The sequence below is a fragment of the Physeter macrocephalus genome, chromosome 13 (genome assembly GCF_002837175.3).
Source record: "Physeter macrocephalus isolate SW-GA chromosome 13, ASM283717v5, whole genome shotgun sequence".
Taxonomy (NCBI): Eukaryota; Metazoa; Chordata; class Mammalia; order Artiodactyla; family Physeteridae; genus Physeter; species Physeter macrocephalus.
The window spans coordinates 41,460,383-41,478,614 of NC_041226.1; the positions used below are offsets into that span (position 1 = coordinate 41,460,383).

An 18,232-nucleotide genomic window follows, 5' to 3' on the forward strand; every position below is an offset into this window, starting at 1 on the left:
CTTTCATAAAACGGCTTCTTGCAATTGTATCTGCAGCCTTTTTTCTTTTTTCATGGTTCATAAAATAAAAATGCACCAAAGAATTTAACAGCCAATATATCAAGCACATTAGACTTGATATATTTCAAAGAATATTACAACAACAATAAAGGCAGCAAAAAACAACTGAATGTCCATTTACTTGCTCACCAGAATGACAGTTAAAACTCAAGGGCACAACAGAAAACCAGAAGAACTCCAAGCAAAGTTTTTAAGAGGACTCACCAGAGTTGGGATCAGAGTTGCCATCTGCTTCAGTCCTCTTGTCCGGAGAGGCCTGGTCGTAGAATTCGTCCTGTGGCTGAACCAGAGGAAGAGGGTGTGAGATCAGGGTTCCACTACCCACCGGCTCGTGGTCTCCTAGACCACTGTCACTGCAGCTTTCCTGGGAGCCGTCAGGGAGATGAAAGGTAACCCGGCGCTGCGACTACAAAGAAGACCACAGGACACACCGTTAACATCTTTCCCAAAGGAAGTGGAGGCGGAATGCAAAGCAAAGCAACTTTAACACACAGTGCAATGTCGAGGCAGAATATAAAATACTTGGAACACAGCTGGAAACAAACATTTATTATTTGTCGTTTCCTATGACATATCCAACTTGCAAAATATGAGAAAGAATTTGAATCTTGTATAATTCAAGAACAAAAAACTAGTGGTATACCATTGAAAGTTGTAGAAAGAAAGGCAAAAATGAATATATATATGCTAATGGTCAAAGCTATAAAAAATTTTTAAATAAGCAGAAATACAAAAATGTTTGTTTCATAGATTTGAATAAATGCATAGATAATGCAACACAACATTCCATTTCTTTTGAATGACCTAGTATTGTGTTTACTTGAGGCTTTTAAGGTTGCTTTTGCAATGAAGTCATTATTGTCCACTGGCCCAAATATTGCTACCAGTCATTGGTTTTAGAATATCCCTGTTGAAAGGTGTTTGTAATCCTACTTTGGCATCTATTTACACAATGTCACCATCAGAAGTGACCTAAAATATGGATATGGGTACTTTAATAAATTTTAGTATTTTAGTAAAATAAAATTGTGCCTTTCAGCACAAATCACTGCTTAGTTTTCTTGGTAAATATTCTTTTAGCTGATATAATCTATGAGATAAGAGAACATTTACAGGTGTGTAGGGTGGAGATTTATGCCTTACAGAATGATGTGAGAGTAGTAAATTTGTGCTGTATGTCTGACTACACCTAATTCCCATTTTACTTTGATAACCAAAAGACCTTTTAATATCACATTGCATGTGACTACTTTTACTCAGATTTATTAAAATTATGAATATATAAATAATAAATATATAATATATGGAGATACAATGTATAACAATCATTTTATCTTACCTAAGATTTGTGTTTTCAAGAGACAATTTATAAACTGTATCCATTTCAAATTAAACAAATGTAGAGACAAAATGTTATAGGTAGAAATAGGTAGAATATAGGTAGAAATAGGTAGAAATACTGCTATTCTATAAATGTATTTCTTATAGACTGACAATAGAACATAGCCTATTTTCTGTGAGTCACTCGTTCAAATCTAGCTCAGAGTCATAATGAAGAAGAGCTGATACCACTTTATTGCTGTTCAATGACCTGTGTGAAATGATTTGATAGTTTAGTACATTTTAAATGAACTAATGGGGGCTTCCCTGGTGGCGCAGTGGTTGAGAGTCTGCCTGCCATGCAGGGGACACGGGTTCGTGCCCTGGTCCTGGGGGATCCCACATGCCGTGGAGCGGCTGGACCCGTGAGCCATGGCCGCTGAGCCTGCGCGTCCGGAGCCTGTGCTCCGCAACGGGAGAGGCCACAACAGTGAGAGGCCTGCGTACCACAAAAAAATAAATAAATAAAAAATAAAAATAAGTTAATAAAATAAAATGAACTAATGTAGACATCATATAAACTATAATCATAAATGGTCCTAATTGAGTCTACTGTAGCAAATTGCACCTTCAAGCACAACTATCTCACTACCATTGTTCCCACCTCAATAGTGTTTGAACAGTGCCTAGGTAAGTGCTACATAATATGCAAGCAAACTTGAATATTAATATCTGAAATGCATTTCTACTTTTAAGGGAAGGTCATGCTATTGATTTTATTTATTACAGTGTTTCCTCTCCCAGGTGAATTTAACCCTTGAGGGAATAATAATAATACAAGTAATCTCTGTTTCTGTTTTCAACATGCACTTAATTCATATTAAGTGTATGCTTTTGTAATAAAGGACAGTGACCAGGCTGCCTACAATACATAATTGCCAAACATCGCTTTTTAAGTGATTGGCCTACTAAAAAGTCCCTAGTTTTTGTGACTAAAGTATCTTTGGTGTTACCTCTGGAAGACTATCTCTTTGTTATAGCTTAAGTGGATAAAAAGGAAGTCAAAACATAAGAGAGACAATGGAACAATCTGAATGATTCTGCAATCTTCATAAAGCATTTCTGGGAGATGCTTATAAGCCATTATAAAATATATGTTTCATAGACAGAAGGAAGAAGGAAAATTAACATCTGTGATATTCTTCTAAACTGTTTTAATTACAATAGTTTTTTTCCTAGGAAATGTCCAAATCTGCAACATCAGTTATATCTAAATCCAGTAGTTCTCATAGTATCATTGGGCACCTACTGGTACATAGCCTGGTGTTATAATTACTCTGAGCATAATAAGGAAAATATTTTTTAAACTATTTCAAATAAAACTTATTAGATTCTATCTCACATATACTATACTATGATATTTCTTTACCACTTTATAATTGAGAATAACAGATATAAATCTAGTGTAATTTATTTGCTGTAAGACCCTGTAAATTAGTGTAATATAATGTTTAAACTACTGTGGCTTATGTAAATATTTCCTAATTAATTTGACTCAGAGATGTTTAAGTCTTAATTGGCAAAATTGTGCACAATTTATCAGTCTAATGGGAGGTAGGGGTGGTGATGCATATGGACTAAGAATGGCAACATAGATATTATAGTATGAAGCAAATTGATCAAGCAAATCAATCTTTAACTTATCATCATAATGACTGATGCAAGTGGAATAATGTTTGGAATATCAAGATAGAAGGAGAATATTTGAATAAATTAAAATGAAGGAAAATGAGAATCCATGGTACATTATGAAACAGGAGTTGTGGGTGTCATCAAGGAATACAGTACTTATTCAGGTTTTGCCCAAGAGCACCAGATGAGGAGCCAGAACCAGATCTCCTGCCTGGGGGTGCTTGCTCGGTAGAGCCTGGCCCTGGACAAGGACATTATGTCTTTGAAGGAGTTCTTGGCCTTGTAAACTGGAGAGAGAGCAGTGCCTTAAGCAGAGGAGTGTTGTAAGGCTCAAACAGATAAAATAAGAAGTGTTCCTGTTATATAATACATGACACATAGTAGGTACTCAATAAAAGGTAGCTATAATTCTCAAAATTAATAGCTTTTAACCTCTGGGGTTATCAGTGTTTAGCAGTTATAAAGATGTGATTCCTTCACTCCAGAATAAAGTATTGTTCTTTGGGAAGAGACCTGCAGAATCTTGGCATGCCTCACAATGTGCCTGTAGGTGTGTCAGGCCAGAGCCTCTCTGAGGGGAAGCTGCTCTTGGGTGGAAGTGAGATATGAAGACCAACAGTTTAGAACACATGGTTTCTCCTCAGAGAAAGTGAAGGTTTTCCCACTACTTTTTCAAGAAACCTATGATTGATTGTATATTCAAAGCGAGAGAGAACTTTTTACTTAGAGTCTCCGGGAATTTTGCTTTTGGGTTATCCCCATGGAAGGGAGCCCAGTTTGGGTTATAAATATAGTGAAACCCTGCCTGACTGAATTGGGACAACACATGTTATCATGAGACTACTTCAGACTTTCCAAAGCCTGGGCACTTACATTTTGTTTCCCTGTATCTATTTCTTACCCATTCCATTTTCTCCCATGGGAAACATTATTATTATTTTTGGCTAAGTCTGGTTGAGGGTTTGAATGTCACATTTGTTTATCTGATTTATCACTGACAGGTTAGCTCCAGGTCCCAGGCTGCCCCGAGGAAGAATAATATGCGAACAAGAACTACTAAGGCTGTTCCACGTTACTTTACTTTGGGACTGCTGATATGGATTCTGACCAAGCGAAGCTTCCATCAGAGACCCTGTACTCTATGCCAGCATAAAGTGCCATGCATGCAAATACAGGTATGTCCAGGATACTGCAAGTTGGAAGATACCACACTGGTTATGTCTGAGAAACATCTCCAAGAACTTTTACAATATTTTTTCTTGTAGGTTAGTATGAAAGAGAAGGAAAATTCAAGATGCCCTGAGAAGATACACATGTTCCTATGTTGGACAGTGTTTTCCAAGAGTCACTGAATGAGTCAGCTAAGAAATCTTAATCATTGCTTTAATGCTTCTCTTGTGTCTTACTGGTACAGGATATTATTCAGCAATGAATGATTCACATTCAAGCCTACTATCCCAGTCCCATTAATCTAGATAGATTCCCATGTGCAAAGATTTAGTAGTAAGGTACATTGTGTCTTTGCATAAAATAGCAAAAATGTAGAAAAGAGTGAAATGTCTAATAGGCAACTAATAAATTATGTAATAGCATACAATTGAATCATTCACAATACTTAAAATAATGTTAATGTTTATTGATGTGGAAAATATTTATAATCTATTGTTAAGTGTAAAAATGAGGTTTGTAAAGATTTTACTGTGTTGAATTGTATTCCTGTTAATGTGCTTTAGGGTGTGAATATGTGTAAGCTAAGATCTGACTATGCATACACTAAGGGTTTAAATCGGTGTTGTTTGGTCATGGAATTATGATATTTAAATTTTTTATTATGTTGAGTACACTAAAATTTCCATACATTGTCTTTGTAATGTTAGAACATATGCTAAGTTTTAATACTTAAAATTGTATTCCTCTTCATCACTTATAGCAAAATATAACTTAGTCCAAGAGAAAGGAAAAACCTGATAGACAGTAATTGGGCTTGCTCTTGAGCTAAGGAATGTCAGACAATCTTCTATCACTGTGTTGCTACCCTAACTTTCATTTTTTAATTTCTTTACCTAGCTTTTTAATCATTGCAATTAAAGATCCTTGCCTTTTCCTCAAATCACAAGATAACATTAATATAGGACTAGGCCAATTATTATAAGTCAAATAAACAAATTTACCAGTTAATGACTGACAATTAAATAATTATTTTTTGGAAAATTATAAATTGATATTATGGAAGTAGAAAAAAAGTGTTACAGAATTGTTTAAATATGGTTTAATTTGTAGAAAATTCTTTAAATACCTTTTTAAGAAAATATTTTGATTTAGTTCCTTTAATCACATTTAAAAAATAATATATCATCTATATATCGATCTAATCTCTAAATAGTAAACACACACACACATACAAACACATCAGCCAGCAATTACTTACGATGAAGTAAAAGACAAAAAGTGTTAAAGTTCCATATATGAACTTTTTTGCTTTATCTCAGCATTAAATCTGATGAAGATATAATTTTTCTTTATTTGAAATAATATTTTCATATACAGTTCTTCTCAAAGTAGCAAAGAAAATCATACCAAAAAGGGTTAAAAAAATTTTGGAAGCTGGAAACTGCATTTTAATTCAAATATTTCTTATAACATTAGTTAGAAGCATTTTGTTCTTTCTTATTTTTAAAAGAAGATATTTCAATTGAAAATTTAAGAGTAATAGTTAAGAGTATAAGTCTTAGGTTGCAAGCTATGGAAAGAGGAATTTTTAAATGACAAAAGAACACATTTTCAGCTGAAACCACTGATTCAATTCAATAGCAAGTTCTTCAATAGCTTCTTGCCATCTAAAATCAATGTGTACTCTACCTCTTAATAAAATCCAGAATCAAGTAAAACTCATAGAGGTTTAGAAGGTAAATTAAATGCAACCCCAAAAGCAATCTATGGTTACAGTTTAATTTGCTGTTACTTAATACTCACAGGCTCGACTGAAGGGAAACATATTAATACACACATGTTCTTCCTTATTCATGTTTGAGCGCTCTCATGAAGAAACTAAGAAAGAAGCTAAGCTATTTAACTGGTGATAAATGAAACATTTTGAGCACAGAATTATTTTATAATGAGTCATTTTATTATTTGTTACTGGTAAATTGAGTTACTCTCCTATCCTGTTGATTGGAAATTATTAGGTTGGCCAAAAGTTTCGTTCAGGTTTTCCGTACATCTTACGGAAAAACCCAAACGAACTTTTTGGCCAACCCAATACTTATGCTAAATGGTTCTGCTAATGAAGAATTTGTGTATTTTTTTTAAGTCGGAAATTATTTAGGGATTTTTCTAGTCTATTTTAACCTGTTACACTTATTTCAAATGAGGAAATGAGGTAAAGTCATTTGTCTATATAGGTTTCACTGGGAACAAAACCCACATTTTCTGATATTCAACATAAAGGGCTATTCATTCATTCATTCATTTAATAAGTAATTTTTGAGAACCTATTTGTGTGATTCATTAAAGAAACCTCAACTAAAACTGGAAGCAGGACAGGTCTGTAGGGGGAGCTGTCACATGCCACAATTCATAGTCAATTACTCTAAACAGGAAGAGACCCATGCTTACATCTCCCACAGTAAGTCGTCTCCTATTTTACTATTCTGGGGAAAGATGAAAACTTCTCTGGCCCCTGGATAGCCCAGCCAGTCAGAGACTGTAGCAGTCTAACCAATGAGAAGCCTTCATACTTTGGACCCCCAGCTTCTTTGAATGGACTCTGGTTATTACAGTTCTTCCCAACTCTTCCCTTTTCCTGTGAAGCCAACCTCCCCTTCATTGTTCTCTGGATTTGCCTATGATCCACCATAGTTTGCATAACTTGAATTGTAATTCTTAGGCCTATTTCTGTATAAACTCACTTAAGCTGGTAGAATAACTGGTTGTTACATTATTAAAGCTGACCTACTATGTGCTAGACACCGTCCTACCTGCTAAGAACACAATGGTGAACAAGACAAAAACTGTATCACACAACCTCCTAGAAAGTAGAATTTTCTTAAGCTATTCCCTAACAGTTCTGAGCATGCTTTTGATCAGAACCTGTGTCACCTTTTTTGTAATTTGATTCCCTTCTAATTCTTGAAAACTATGCAGACTTAAGCAAGGTCAGCGCATGAATAGACCTTCACTGTATTAATCAACAATAACCTAGGGAGAAAAAAAGAGGGAAGGGGAGAGTATTCTGAATTTATGCCAAACAATCCCCAGGTCTGTTACCATCCTAAGATTGGAATCCATTGCCAATTTGTGAAAATAAAAAATAAAAAGGATAAAAGAGTAACTGAGACTGTTAGAGTAGGCTATTATTGACTAAAATACAGAATCATTCACTTTGCATATCCTTGAACAATTTTTTTCCTCTAGGTAGTTGGAGAAATGTTAACAACCTCAAATAAGAGTTGATGAAATCAAAACCAGAAAGTTTTTGTGAAGAACATATATGCTTGACATTTTATGAGTTTATGATGAATATTTTCTGAATGCAGATGATTTACTCAGAACAGAACTAGGAAACCTAAAGGGGATGCAGCAGAAATTAAGTATCTTTGTCCATCCTCCAAAGATGCTTTCCTGTTGGAAAAATTCTGTCTCCCCAAGAAAGAAGTTTGCAGGGAGTGTTGCCCTGTTTTAAAAGTAGCAAAATGAAACATGATAACAATCCACTAGCAGTCAGCATTTCCTTCTTTCCTCTTCAACGTTTACATTTCAGAATATTTGGAAGACAAATAGGAAGGTTCAGTTTTTGTTGGAGAAAGATGTATAACAACTTCACTGACCTAGGTGATGGAAGTAAAGGTGTCAGCAACTTTAAAACGAATTTTTTGATTCCTAGCATTATCTATGCTACATAAACTAGGACTAGGGTGCAGATGATAATTGGTCATAAAAAGTTGAATAGCATTTTCAGGGAAAATGGGGAATGCTTGTCTATACTATACTTACTGCTCTGTTAACCAGTTTGCTATCTGCTGCTAAGCAACTGCTTCTTTTCAGGATAGAGTTTTTGTCTTTTATTCTAACTTCAGTACTCAACTGCATGTTTAGTGTAGGAAGCTTGTTTCAATGTGTGTGGGAAACTCACAGTAACTTAAACTTAGCCTGTTTCCTTTACTTTGTAAATGTCTTATTGTGAAATGACTTCCTTAAATTTAAGACATACTTTTTGTGTTTTGTAAGTAAAGTGCATCGAATACTTCATAGGACTTCATATGGTTGGAAGACTCGTGTTAATGACATGAAATTTTTAGTATAATTTTATTTTTATTTCCTTTGGATCTCAGTATGATCTGTGAGAAACTCAGGTAGAATTTCTCTCCACATGCAAAAACAACTGATAGCTTTAAGGAACTTGAGAGAAAATTAAATTCTTTGTACTGTTTTCAGGTGTAACCTTGGTGCTTGAATTTAAATATATGAAACAAACATAAAACAGGAATCTCCTCCCTACATCATTTTCTACTGTGGGACACCAGAGAAAGGGAAAAGGGTTAGGAGCAACTTTCCTCCTTGGTTTGATGGCATCACCCCACTCTTAAGTTTCTTCTAGGGCCCAAAGCAAGTAGAGAGGATTAAGAATTGTCAGCATTGTTGGTTATTTTGCTCCTTATAATTCTTATTTGGTTCCTGCTATCAGAAACACCTTCAAGCTATTTCTTACAGCTAAATGTTGCCCAGTAGGAATGCAGCACGTTATCTGAGCATACAAAATATAAAATGACTATATTAAACAGGAGCAGCTGCTCCTGAAGCTACAAGCAGAATTCTTGCATCTATAAATTATATGTACAGAAATAGGGAAGAAACAACTCAGCAAGAGTCCTTTCCAATTTAGTGTTCTAGCATAAACAAATCCATGTGATGCAGGAAGTTACCCTTATCATATTTACAAAATCTGCCTACAATAGTTATAGCAATTTAATTAGAAATTCCACTAAGTTATCACTGTTTTTAAATAAAAATACAGAACCTACTGATATAGCATGTGGTCTTTTACCAAAAGTGAGCCTTCTTTGGATAATAAAAAAATCACTAAAAATATGCATCAGATCTGTCAGTATTGTTAACAGAAATAGAGTCTGATTTGGTGTTTAAGATTCAAGAATTCTTCTCAGGCAATTTTAGCACAAGTAACAAAAGAGGTAATGGACATCTCCCTAGCATTCCCCTCTGTTAATAATTCTCAATACAAAATAAGATTTGTAAAACAAAAATAGACCATATTTTCTTTATGTAAGTTGCATTTTTCAAAAGGTAGTCCTTAGATTATACTTATATATTATATTATATTATATTATAATTATCTTCAGACAATGGGTACTTGACTCAAAAGAGTTTGAACATGCACACACACACACTTTAAACCTCCCTTGTGTATTCAAGTACAAGATCGTAATTGCCTAGTAAGAGTGAAAACTAGTAATCCAAGGCTTTAGAGAATAAATCATGTTATTTCAAATTAAAGAATGAAACACAAATGGAGAGGTAGAAGAAGCAAGAAGCAATCTGTATAAATTCTCCAGGAAATACTATTATTGTACAATGATAGCTTGTTTAAAAGTCCTCATGAAAGTTTGTTAGTTTGTACCTAAAAAGTGGTATGATCTGTCTCAATGGACCTTGTGTCAAACACTGCAGTTTCATTTTATTTATTTAACTTTTTGTGTAATTTTTTGTAGTATAAAGAAGAATGTTAAAACTTTTTAGAAGCAGTGAAGGAATAGGAAGTTATTTGAACTAGTCCTCACACATGTAAAGCATATCTGTCCCTGACAGTCTATGGATTACAAATAATTCTGAGCCATCAATCACATCTTCTTCAACAAAAAAGAAAAATGGTGATGGGAATGATATTGCTGGAGGAGGAGTCTCTTTCTAGTCTATGATTCATATGATTCATATATGGAGAGTGTTCTTTCTAGTCTATGATTCTTATGATTCATATATGGAGAGTGTTCTATAACTATTAATTACTACAGGAGCCATCAAAACAGTCAGCCATGATAAAGAACTCAGTCCTCACAGGCAGGTTAATGGGGGGACTGATTTGCACGGGGAAGGTGGATAGTGGGACATAGTCTACACAATATAAGTATAGGTCCAGGTTACACTTAGAGGATATGGAAATATGTGTGCACAGGAACAGAATATTACCCTGATATTATTGACCAACTATTGAATTCTCTTTTCTAGGTTCTCTTATAAACATGACCCATACTTGCGAAATGTTTTTTTCCGGAATGGGGAAGGGTGAAGCAGAGCAGATAGGGAAGAAGTTGTCTTTGGCCATAAAAAGCACACAAAAAAGAAACAGGCGTCCCTGGAATTTCGTCTGAAATCTTGGACTCATTGGTAAATCATTTCACAGGCGATAGATTGATAGACAGATTGATTTTGGATGGCTAGCCATCCTCTAAAAATCGGTGTCTGTTTTAGCTATCAAATTTTAAATAATTATTAGGAACTTCATTTATCCTTTGTAATTATATGGTGAAAAACACTTGTATTGTGAAAGACAAGCATTTTCTAATTTTGTCATCTTTTAGTTCTCTCAAAGGACATCAATGAAAATATTGTTTGCAGTTGAAAATTTTTGATTAGGAATATGTGATACTCAAGTCATATTTCTTTTTCTCATAGTAAGTTAGGAAGAAAATAGGAGACTTTAAAAATATATCTACAGCATATACATAAACTCGTGTATGTGTATTTATATATAGATGATGCAAAACTTATGCACAAACTCCAACACAGACTGACACGCTGCACGTGTCTTAGCATGTGAAATTTTCCTATTCTTAGACAAGGAAATTGTAAAATATATCCAAGATCTTTGCTATATTTATCAATGTTGAAAATGAAATCCAAATTTTATTAATTGAATCTGAGAAAACCTGAATTAATCTAGGCAAATCTGATACCATTGCATTCCAGAAAGAGTCTGTTCCTGGTTATATTTAGTGCCACGTAATATATAGCTTCACCCAGTGACAAAAATTAACTTGTTTAGCAATGATATTTCATGGAGTGTAGAATTCACTACATAAAATCATGATTATAAGATGAGGAAAAACATTTTTTAAATAAATGGAAATTGTATAAAATATCTAATTCTTTAAGGAGGAATTACTTAATAATTAAAATAGTGATGCCACTATGCTTTTAGAGATTTAGAGTTTGTGCTCTTGAACTGTTTTGTGAACCTGCGTGGCATTATATTGCAGAGTCTCAAGATACCAACCGTTGGCCCTTCTATGATCTGACTTTACTTTTTGAAACAACTAAAAGCTGTCTGTAATGATGAAGAATAGCATTTTACAAAGAAGGCAAGATTACAAAATAATATGGCACATTTTCTTCAGTGGCTTAAAAACTAACTTTGAGAACAATTACAAAAGAGGAGCTCCAAAATATTTTGAGAAATGATGATACTCAGTGTAGGAATGGACGAGGGCCAATTTGAAGGACAGCATTCCTCTAAGTACATGATTTTTGTTTCTTAGCTAAAAATCAGTCTCAGCTTTATTCTCAGCTTATATGCAGGAATGTTCTTTTTGGATCTAAATTTAGAAAGAATAATGCAGGCGGTCTGGTATGAGAGAATGAAATGAATGGGTATGGTCTTCATAAGGGGTTTTGAATTACAGAAATCTGAGGAAAACCTTATGAAACAATCTTGCTACATATGTATTGAGCAGTAAAATTTGGATATGGAAATCATATCAAAATATTTTTGAAAGTATTAATAAGCATTATTCGGTAGAGTGTAAAACACTGATGGCCTGTTAAACTGGAGGAAAATGTTTTAAGTTTCTTTTACTTTGAGAAAATGTAATATGTAACTACCTACTGTACTCTGCTAGAATCAGAGCCCTTATAATGATCTTAAGAAAACAGAGAAACTAACCCAGTTGGAATAAACATGACTAAGACTTTATATCTCTTTTCTCCTGGGTGGAGCGGCCTTTGTTCTTAACATTCAAAGTAACTGGACTTTATTTCAAAAAAAAAATCCACCTATTATTGCAGACAGTCACTGTGACTTTGAGCCTGATATTTGAAACAAAAATCACTCTCACATCTCACTGATAATCACTACTTGCCCTGTGGCTCTTAGTCTTTCCTTTGAAAACATTACTGAGTCACCAATCTCTGTTATATGTGCACTGAGGATAATTTGCTTCCCTGAATACAAACATAAAATTCAAACATCTGTCAAAAGCTTCTTAGATTTAGGTAGCATTTATTTAATAATGAGCTGTATTCAGAAAAAATGTAGTTACTTTCAAAGAGCAAAACTCCCCAATATTATATTCCAAATGTGGACACAGCCATCCAGAAGGTAAAGGTTCAAAAATCTTAGCAATATTTTTGGAAGATAAGAAAGTAAACACTGTTAAGTCCACTTGACTCTAAGATACAACATGTGTGCCCAGAAATTCCTTCTGTTTTTGTCTGGGACAGAGATGGAAAGATGGTCTCAGAATGAAACATTTACAAAATTTTCCACACCAGAGGTAACTTATTAAATGGTACAATTTGGCCTGTGCATTAAAATTTAAGAACAGTAAGGTAGCCTACAATTTGAAAAACAATTAAATTTCCTAAAGTTTTTATTTAGGATCTTGATAGTCAGAAATATAGTATCCTATGTATATAATGTTAAAAAATGATGGACATATTGCTAGTCTGGAATAAATTATTTTTGATGAAATTGTTGTGAGCAATTGTTTAAGCAAGTGTACTTAAATAAAATGGGGGAAGAATACAATTAAATATTTGAAAGAAAACTTGCCCTATCTAGGAGATATAAAAAAGATTAGAACATTAAGAGCTGAGACTAAGGTAAACTACAGGCTTCAGTTAATAATAATACATCAATATTATTCCTTGTAACAGATGGACCAAACTAATGCAAGGTGTTAATAGGAGAAACTGTTCAGGAGGAGAGTATATATGGGAAGTAATAGTTTGTGCACAATTTTTGTGTAAATCTAAAACTGCTTTAAAAATAAAGTCTATTTTTTTAAAAATCCAAGGGTTAAACAAAAAAAGAAGGTAGACAAAGACTTTAGCAGTGAAAGTGGAGGGGATTTCAGGCTATGTTCATGGAATATAAAAGATGATAGCGCTGTTTTGCATTATATTGAATTTTACTTCTATGAGTTTGTGTGTGTGTGTGTGTGTGCGTGTGCAGTGATATAAATACTCATGTATTACCATTATTATATTTAGCCCTGATTGATCCTTTCTAAGTCATAAATAAAAGTTCTATATTTAGATAATTATATGCATTTCAAAAAAGAGTATTTCTGTATGTGCAACTTTGTGATTGTTGTCTGCAATTGTCCTTGGTTCCTTTTTAAAATTTTTTAAACAGTATAAACTTTAAAACGTTCTCCATTAAATAGACATTTTAATTTATATTTTACAATGATATAAGCCAGTTTTGACACTTTTAGGGGCATATGTCAGATAGTTAACTTCATGAAGATGAAATGAAATGTTCCACATATCAGAAAATAATTCTGATCTAGTCCATGTCCTAGCCTGACAGATGGAAGAAGATAGATGATGGTACTTTGGGAATTAAGGAATTACTTTCCTGGAATAGATCATAGAGCTTAATGTCTATAGAAGGCATCTTATCTTAGGTTTCACAGGCTGACAAAGCACGTAGAGAATGTGGCTCAGATATCTTGTTTGATCACTAACTTTTCATAGATATGAAAATCTAGGAGATTTTCATTGGAAATGCAGTGTGGATGATAACTGATCAAATATGGCAGCTAACCAATTTTAGCTCTTGGGAAACTCTGACAGAAAAAAAGCTCTTCTTGTGCAAGGGCACCATCATTTGACTCTCACACAAATATAATCTCTCCTTATGTCTGCAGAGCAATACTGTTAGAACAAACAGTGCTATCAGTGTTTCTAGTGAAAGAACAAATTAAAAATTAACAGCTTGAGATTTAAACCTATACTAGTAATAGATGTTAATAATCTTACAAAATATTCTATTCACTAAATTCATTACTAAGCTTCAAACTGTATGCAAAAGTTGTTCATATTAACAAAAGAGAGTAAAAGGAAAACTATAATAAATTTTGAGCACCCATAAAATGGACCCATCTGAAACTACATCATTAAAAGAATTTTAAGTGTGGAGAATACATGCTATGATAGAATGGTTTAAGTTTTAATAAATTTCCTAGAGCTCTTTACTCAGCCATTCAACAAGAACTGTTAATCACCTACTATCTATCAGATACTCTTAGATACTGAGGGAAATTTTTCAATCAAGAATGACACAGAGGAGCTTCAAGATGGCGGAAGAGTAAAACGTGGAGATCACCTTCCTCTCCACAAATACATCAGAAATACATCTACATGTGGAACAGCTCCTACAGAACACCTACTGAAGGCTGGCAGAAGACCTCAGACCTCCCAAAAGGCAAGAAACTCCCCACGTACCTGGGTAGGACAAAGGAAAAAAGAAAAAAACAGAGACAAAAGAATAGGGATGGGACCTGCACCTGTGGGAGGGAGCTGTGAAGGAGGAAATCTTTCCACACACTAGGAAGCACCTTCAAGGGCAGAGACTGCGGGTGGTGGAGGGGGGAAGCTTTGGAGCCGCGGAGGAGATCACAGCAACAGCGGTGTGGAAGGCAAAGCGGAGAGATTTCCGCACAGAGGATCGGTGCTGACCAGCACTCACCAGCCCAAGAGGCTTGTCTGCTCACCCGCCCCGACGGGTGGGGGCGGGGAGCTGAGGCTTGGGCTTTGGTCGGATCCCAGGGAGAGGACTGGGGTTGACTGCGTGAACACAGCCTGAAGGGAGCTACTGCACCACGGCTAGCCAGGAGGGAGTCCGGGAAAAAGTCTGGACCTGCCGAAGCGGCAAGAGACTTTTTCTTCCCTCTTTGTTTCCTGGTGCGCGAGGAGAGGGGATTAAGAGCGTCGCTTATAGGAGCTCCAGAGACAGGCGTGAACCACGGCTATCAGCACGGACCCCAGAGACAGGCATGGGATGCTAAGGCTGCTGCTGCAGCCACCAAGAAGCCTGTGTGCAAGCACAGGTCACTATCCACACCTCCCCTCCCGGGAGCCTGTGCAGCCTGCCACTGCCAAGGTCCCATGATCCAGTGACAACTTGCCAGGGAGAACACACGGCGCTCCGCAGGCTACTGCAAAATCACGCCGGCCTCTGCCGCCGCAGGCTCGCCCTGCATCCGTACCCCTCCCACCGCCGGCCTGAGTGAGCCAGAGCGCCCAAATCAGCAGCTCCTTTAACCCCGTCCTGCCTGAGAGAAGAACAGACGTCCTCAGGTGACCTACACGCAGAGGCGGGTCCAAATCCAAAGCTGAACCACAGGAGCAGTGTAAACAAAGAAGAGAAAGGGAAATTTCTCCCAGCAGCCTCAAGAGCAGAGGATTAAAGCTCCACAATCAACTTGATGTACCCTGCATCTGTGGAATACGTGAATAGACAACGAATCAGACCAAATTGAGGAGGTGGACTTTGGGAGCAAAGATATATATATATTTTTTTCCCATTTTCTCTTTTTGTGAGTGTGTATGTGTATACTACTGTGTATGATTTTGTCTGTATAGCTTTGCTTGTACCATTTGTCCTAGGGTACTGTCTGTCCTTTTTTTTTTTAATTACTTAAAATTTTTTTTCTTAATAATTATTTTTTATTTAATAACTTTATGTTATTTTATCTTCATTCTTTCTTTCGTTCCCTCCCTTTCTTTCTTTCTTTCTCTTTCTTTCTTTCTTTCGTTCCCTTCTTTCTTTCTTTCTTTCTTTCTTTCTTTCTTTCTTTCTTTCTTTCTTTCTTTCTTTCTTTCTTTCTTTCTTTCTTTCTTTCTTTCTTTCTCTTCTCCCTTTCATTCTGAGCCACATGGATAAAAGTCTCTTGGTGCTCCAGCACCAAGAGGTGTCAGGGCTGTGCCTCTGAGGTGGGAGAGCCAAGTTCAGGACAGTGGTCCACCAGAGACATCCCAGCTCCATGTAATATCAAACAGCGAAAATCCCACAGAGATCGCCATCTCAATGCCAAGACCCAGCTTCACTCAACGATCAGCAAGAAACAGTACTGGATACCCTATGCCAAACAACTAGCAAGACAGTAACACACCCCATCCATTAGCAGAGAGGCTGCCTAAAATAATAAGGCCACAGACACCCCAAAACATACCACCAGACATGGACCTGCCCACCAGAAAGACAAGATCCAGCCTCATCCACCAGAACACAGTCACTAGTCCCCTCCACCAGGAAGCCTACATGACCTACTGAACCAATCTTAGCCACTGGAGACAGAATCAAAAACAACAGAAACTATGAACCTGCAGCCTGTGAAAAGGAGACCCCAAACACAGTAAGTTAAGCAAAATATAGAAAATACAAGAAAGGTTTAACAAGTACCTAGAAGAACTAAAGAGCAAACAAAAAGTGATTAACAACACAATAAATGAAACTAAAAATTCTCTAGAAGGGATCAATAGCAGAATAACTGAGGCAGAAGAACGGATAAGTGACCTGGAAGATAAAATAGTGGAAATAGCGACTGCAGAGCAGAATAAAGAAAAAAGAATGAAAAGAATTGAGGACAGTCTCAGAGACCTCTGGAAAAACATTAAATGCCCCAACATTTGAATTATAGGGATCCCACAAGAAGAAGAAGAGGAAAAGAAAGGGACTGAGAAAATATTTGAAGAGATTACAGTTGAAAACTTCCCTAATATGGGAAAGGAAATATGAAGTCCAGGAAGCACAGGGAGTCCCATACTGGATAAATCCAAGGAGAAACACAACAAGACATATATTAATCAAACTGTCAAAAATTAAATACAAAGAAAAAATACTAAAAGCAGCAAGGGAAAAACAACAGATAACACAAAAGGGAATCCCCATAAGGTTAACAGCTGATCTTTCAGCAGAAACTCTGCAAACCAGAAGGGAGTGGCAGGGCATATTTAAAATGATGAGGGAGAAAAACCTACAACCAAGATTACTCTACCCAGCAAGGATCTCATTCAGATTTGATAGAGAAATCAAAAGTTTTACAGACAAGCAAAAGCTAAGAGAATTCAGCACCACCAAATCAGCTCTACACCAAATGCTAAAGGAACTTCTCTAAGTGGGAAACACAAGAGAAGAAAAGAACCTACAAAAACAAACCCAAAACAATTAAGAAAACTGTCATAGAAACGTACATATCGATAATTACCTTAAACGTGAATGGATTAAATGCTCCAACTGAAAGACACGGATACAAAAACAAGACCCATCTATATGCTGTCTATAAGAGACCCACTTCAGACCTAGGACACATACAGACTGAAGGTGAGGGGATGGAAAAAGATATTCCATGCAAATGGAAAGGAAAAGAAAGCTGGAGTAACAATTCTCATATCAGACAAAATAGACTATAAACCAAAGGCTATTATTACAAGAGACAAAGAAGGACAGTAAATAATGATCAAGGGATCAATCCAAGAAGAAGATATAACAATTGTAAATATTCATGCACCCAACATAGGAGAACCTCAATACATAAGGCAAATATGAACAGCCATAAAAGGGGAAATCGACAGTAACACAGTCATAGTAGGGGAATTTAACACCCCACTTTCACCAATGGACAGATCATCCAAAATGAAAATAAGTAAGGAAACACAAGCTTTAAATGATACATTAAACATGATGAACTTAATTGATATTTATAGGACATTCCATCCAAAAACAACAAAATACACATTCTTCTCAGGTGCTCATGGAACATTCTCTAGGATAGATAATATCTTGGGTCACAAATCAAGCCTTGGTAAATTTAAGAAAATTGAAATCTATCAAGTATCTTTTCCGACCACAACACTATCAGACTAGATATCAATTACAGGAAAAAAATCTGTAAAAAATACAAACACATGGAGGCTAAACAGTACACTATTTAATAACCAAGAGATCACTGAAGAAATCAAAAAGGAAATAAAAAATACTAGAAACAAATGACAATGAAAACATGATGAGACAAAACCTATGGTATGCAGCAAAAGCAGTTCTAAGAGGGAAGTTTATAGCAATACAATCCTACCTTAAGAA

At 35.7% G+C, this 18,232-nt stretch overlaps 1 protein-coding gene and 1 long non-coding RNA gene across 3 annotated transcripts in view; one reads left to right on the forward strand and one right to left on the reverse strand.

Annotated features, from left to right (window-relative positions):
- PCDH9 (protocadherin 9) overlaps window positions 1-18,232 on the reverse strand; it is a 999,310-nt gene that overhangs the window by 344,613 nt on the left and 636,465 nt on the right. The window contains exon 4 of the mRNA XM_024123249.1: window positions 265-466. Within this exon, the coding sequence (XP_023979017.1) occupies window positions 265-466 (202 nt within the window). The remainder of the gene's footprint in view (window positions 1-264; window positions 467-18,232) is intronic.
- LOC114487500 (uncharacterized) overlaps window positions 4,139-18,232 on the forward strand; it is a 31,935-nt gene continuing 17,841 nt past the window's right edge. The window contains exon 1 of one of the 2 annotated variants that reach the window (XR_003682643.1): window positions 4,139-4,247. This is a non-coding gene — a long non-coding RNA (uncharacterized lncRNA). Of the gene's footprint in view, window positions 4,248-10,374; window positions 10,471-18,232 lie in introns of those variants that run through there. The other variant, XR_003682644.1, reaches the window with a different exon arrangement.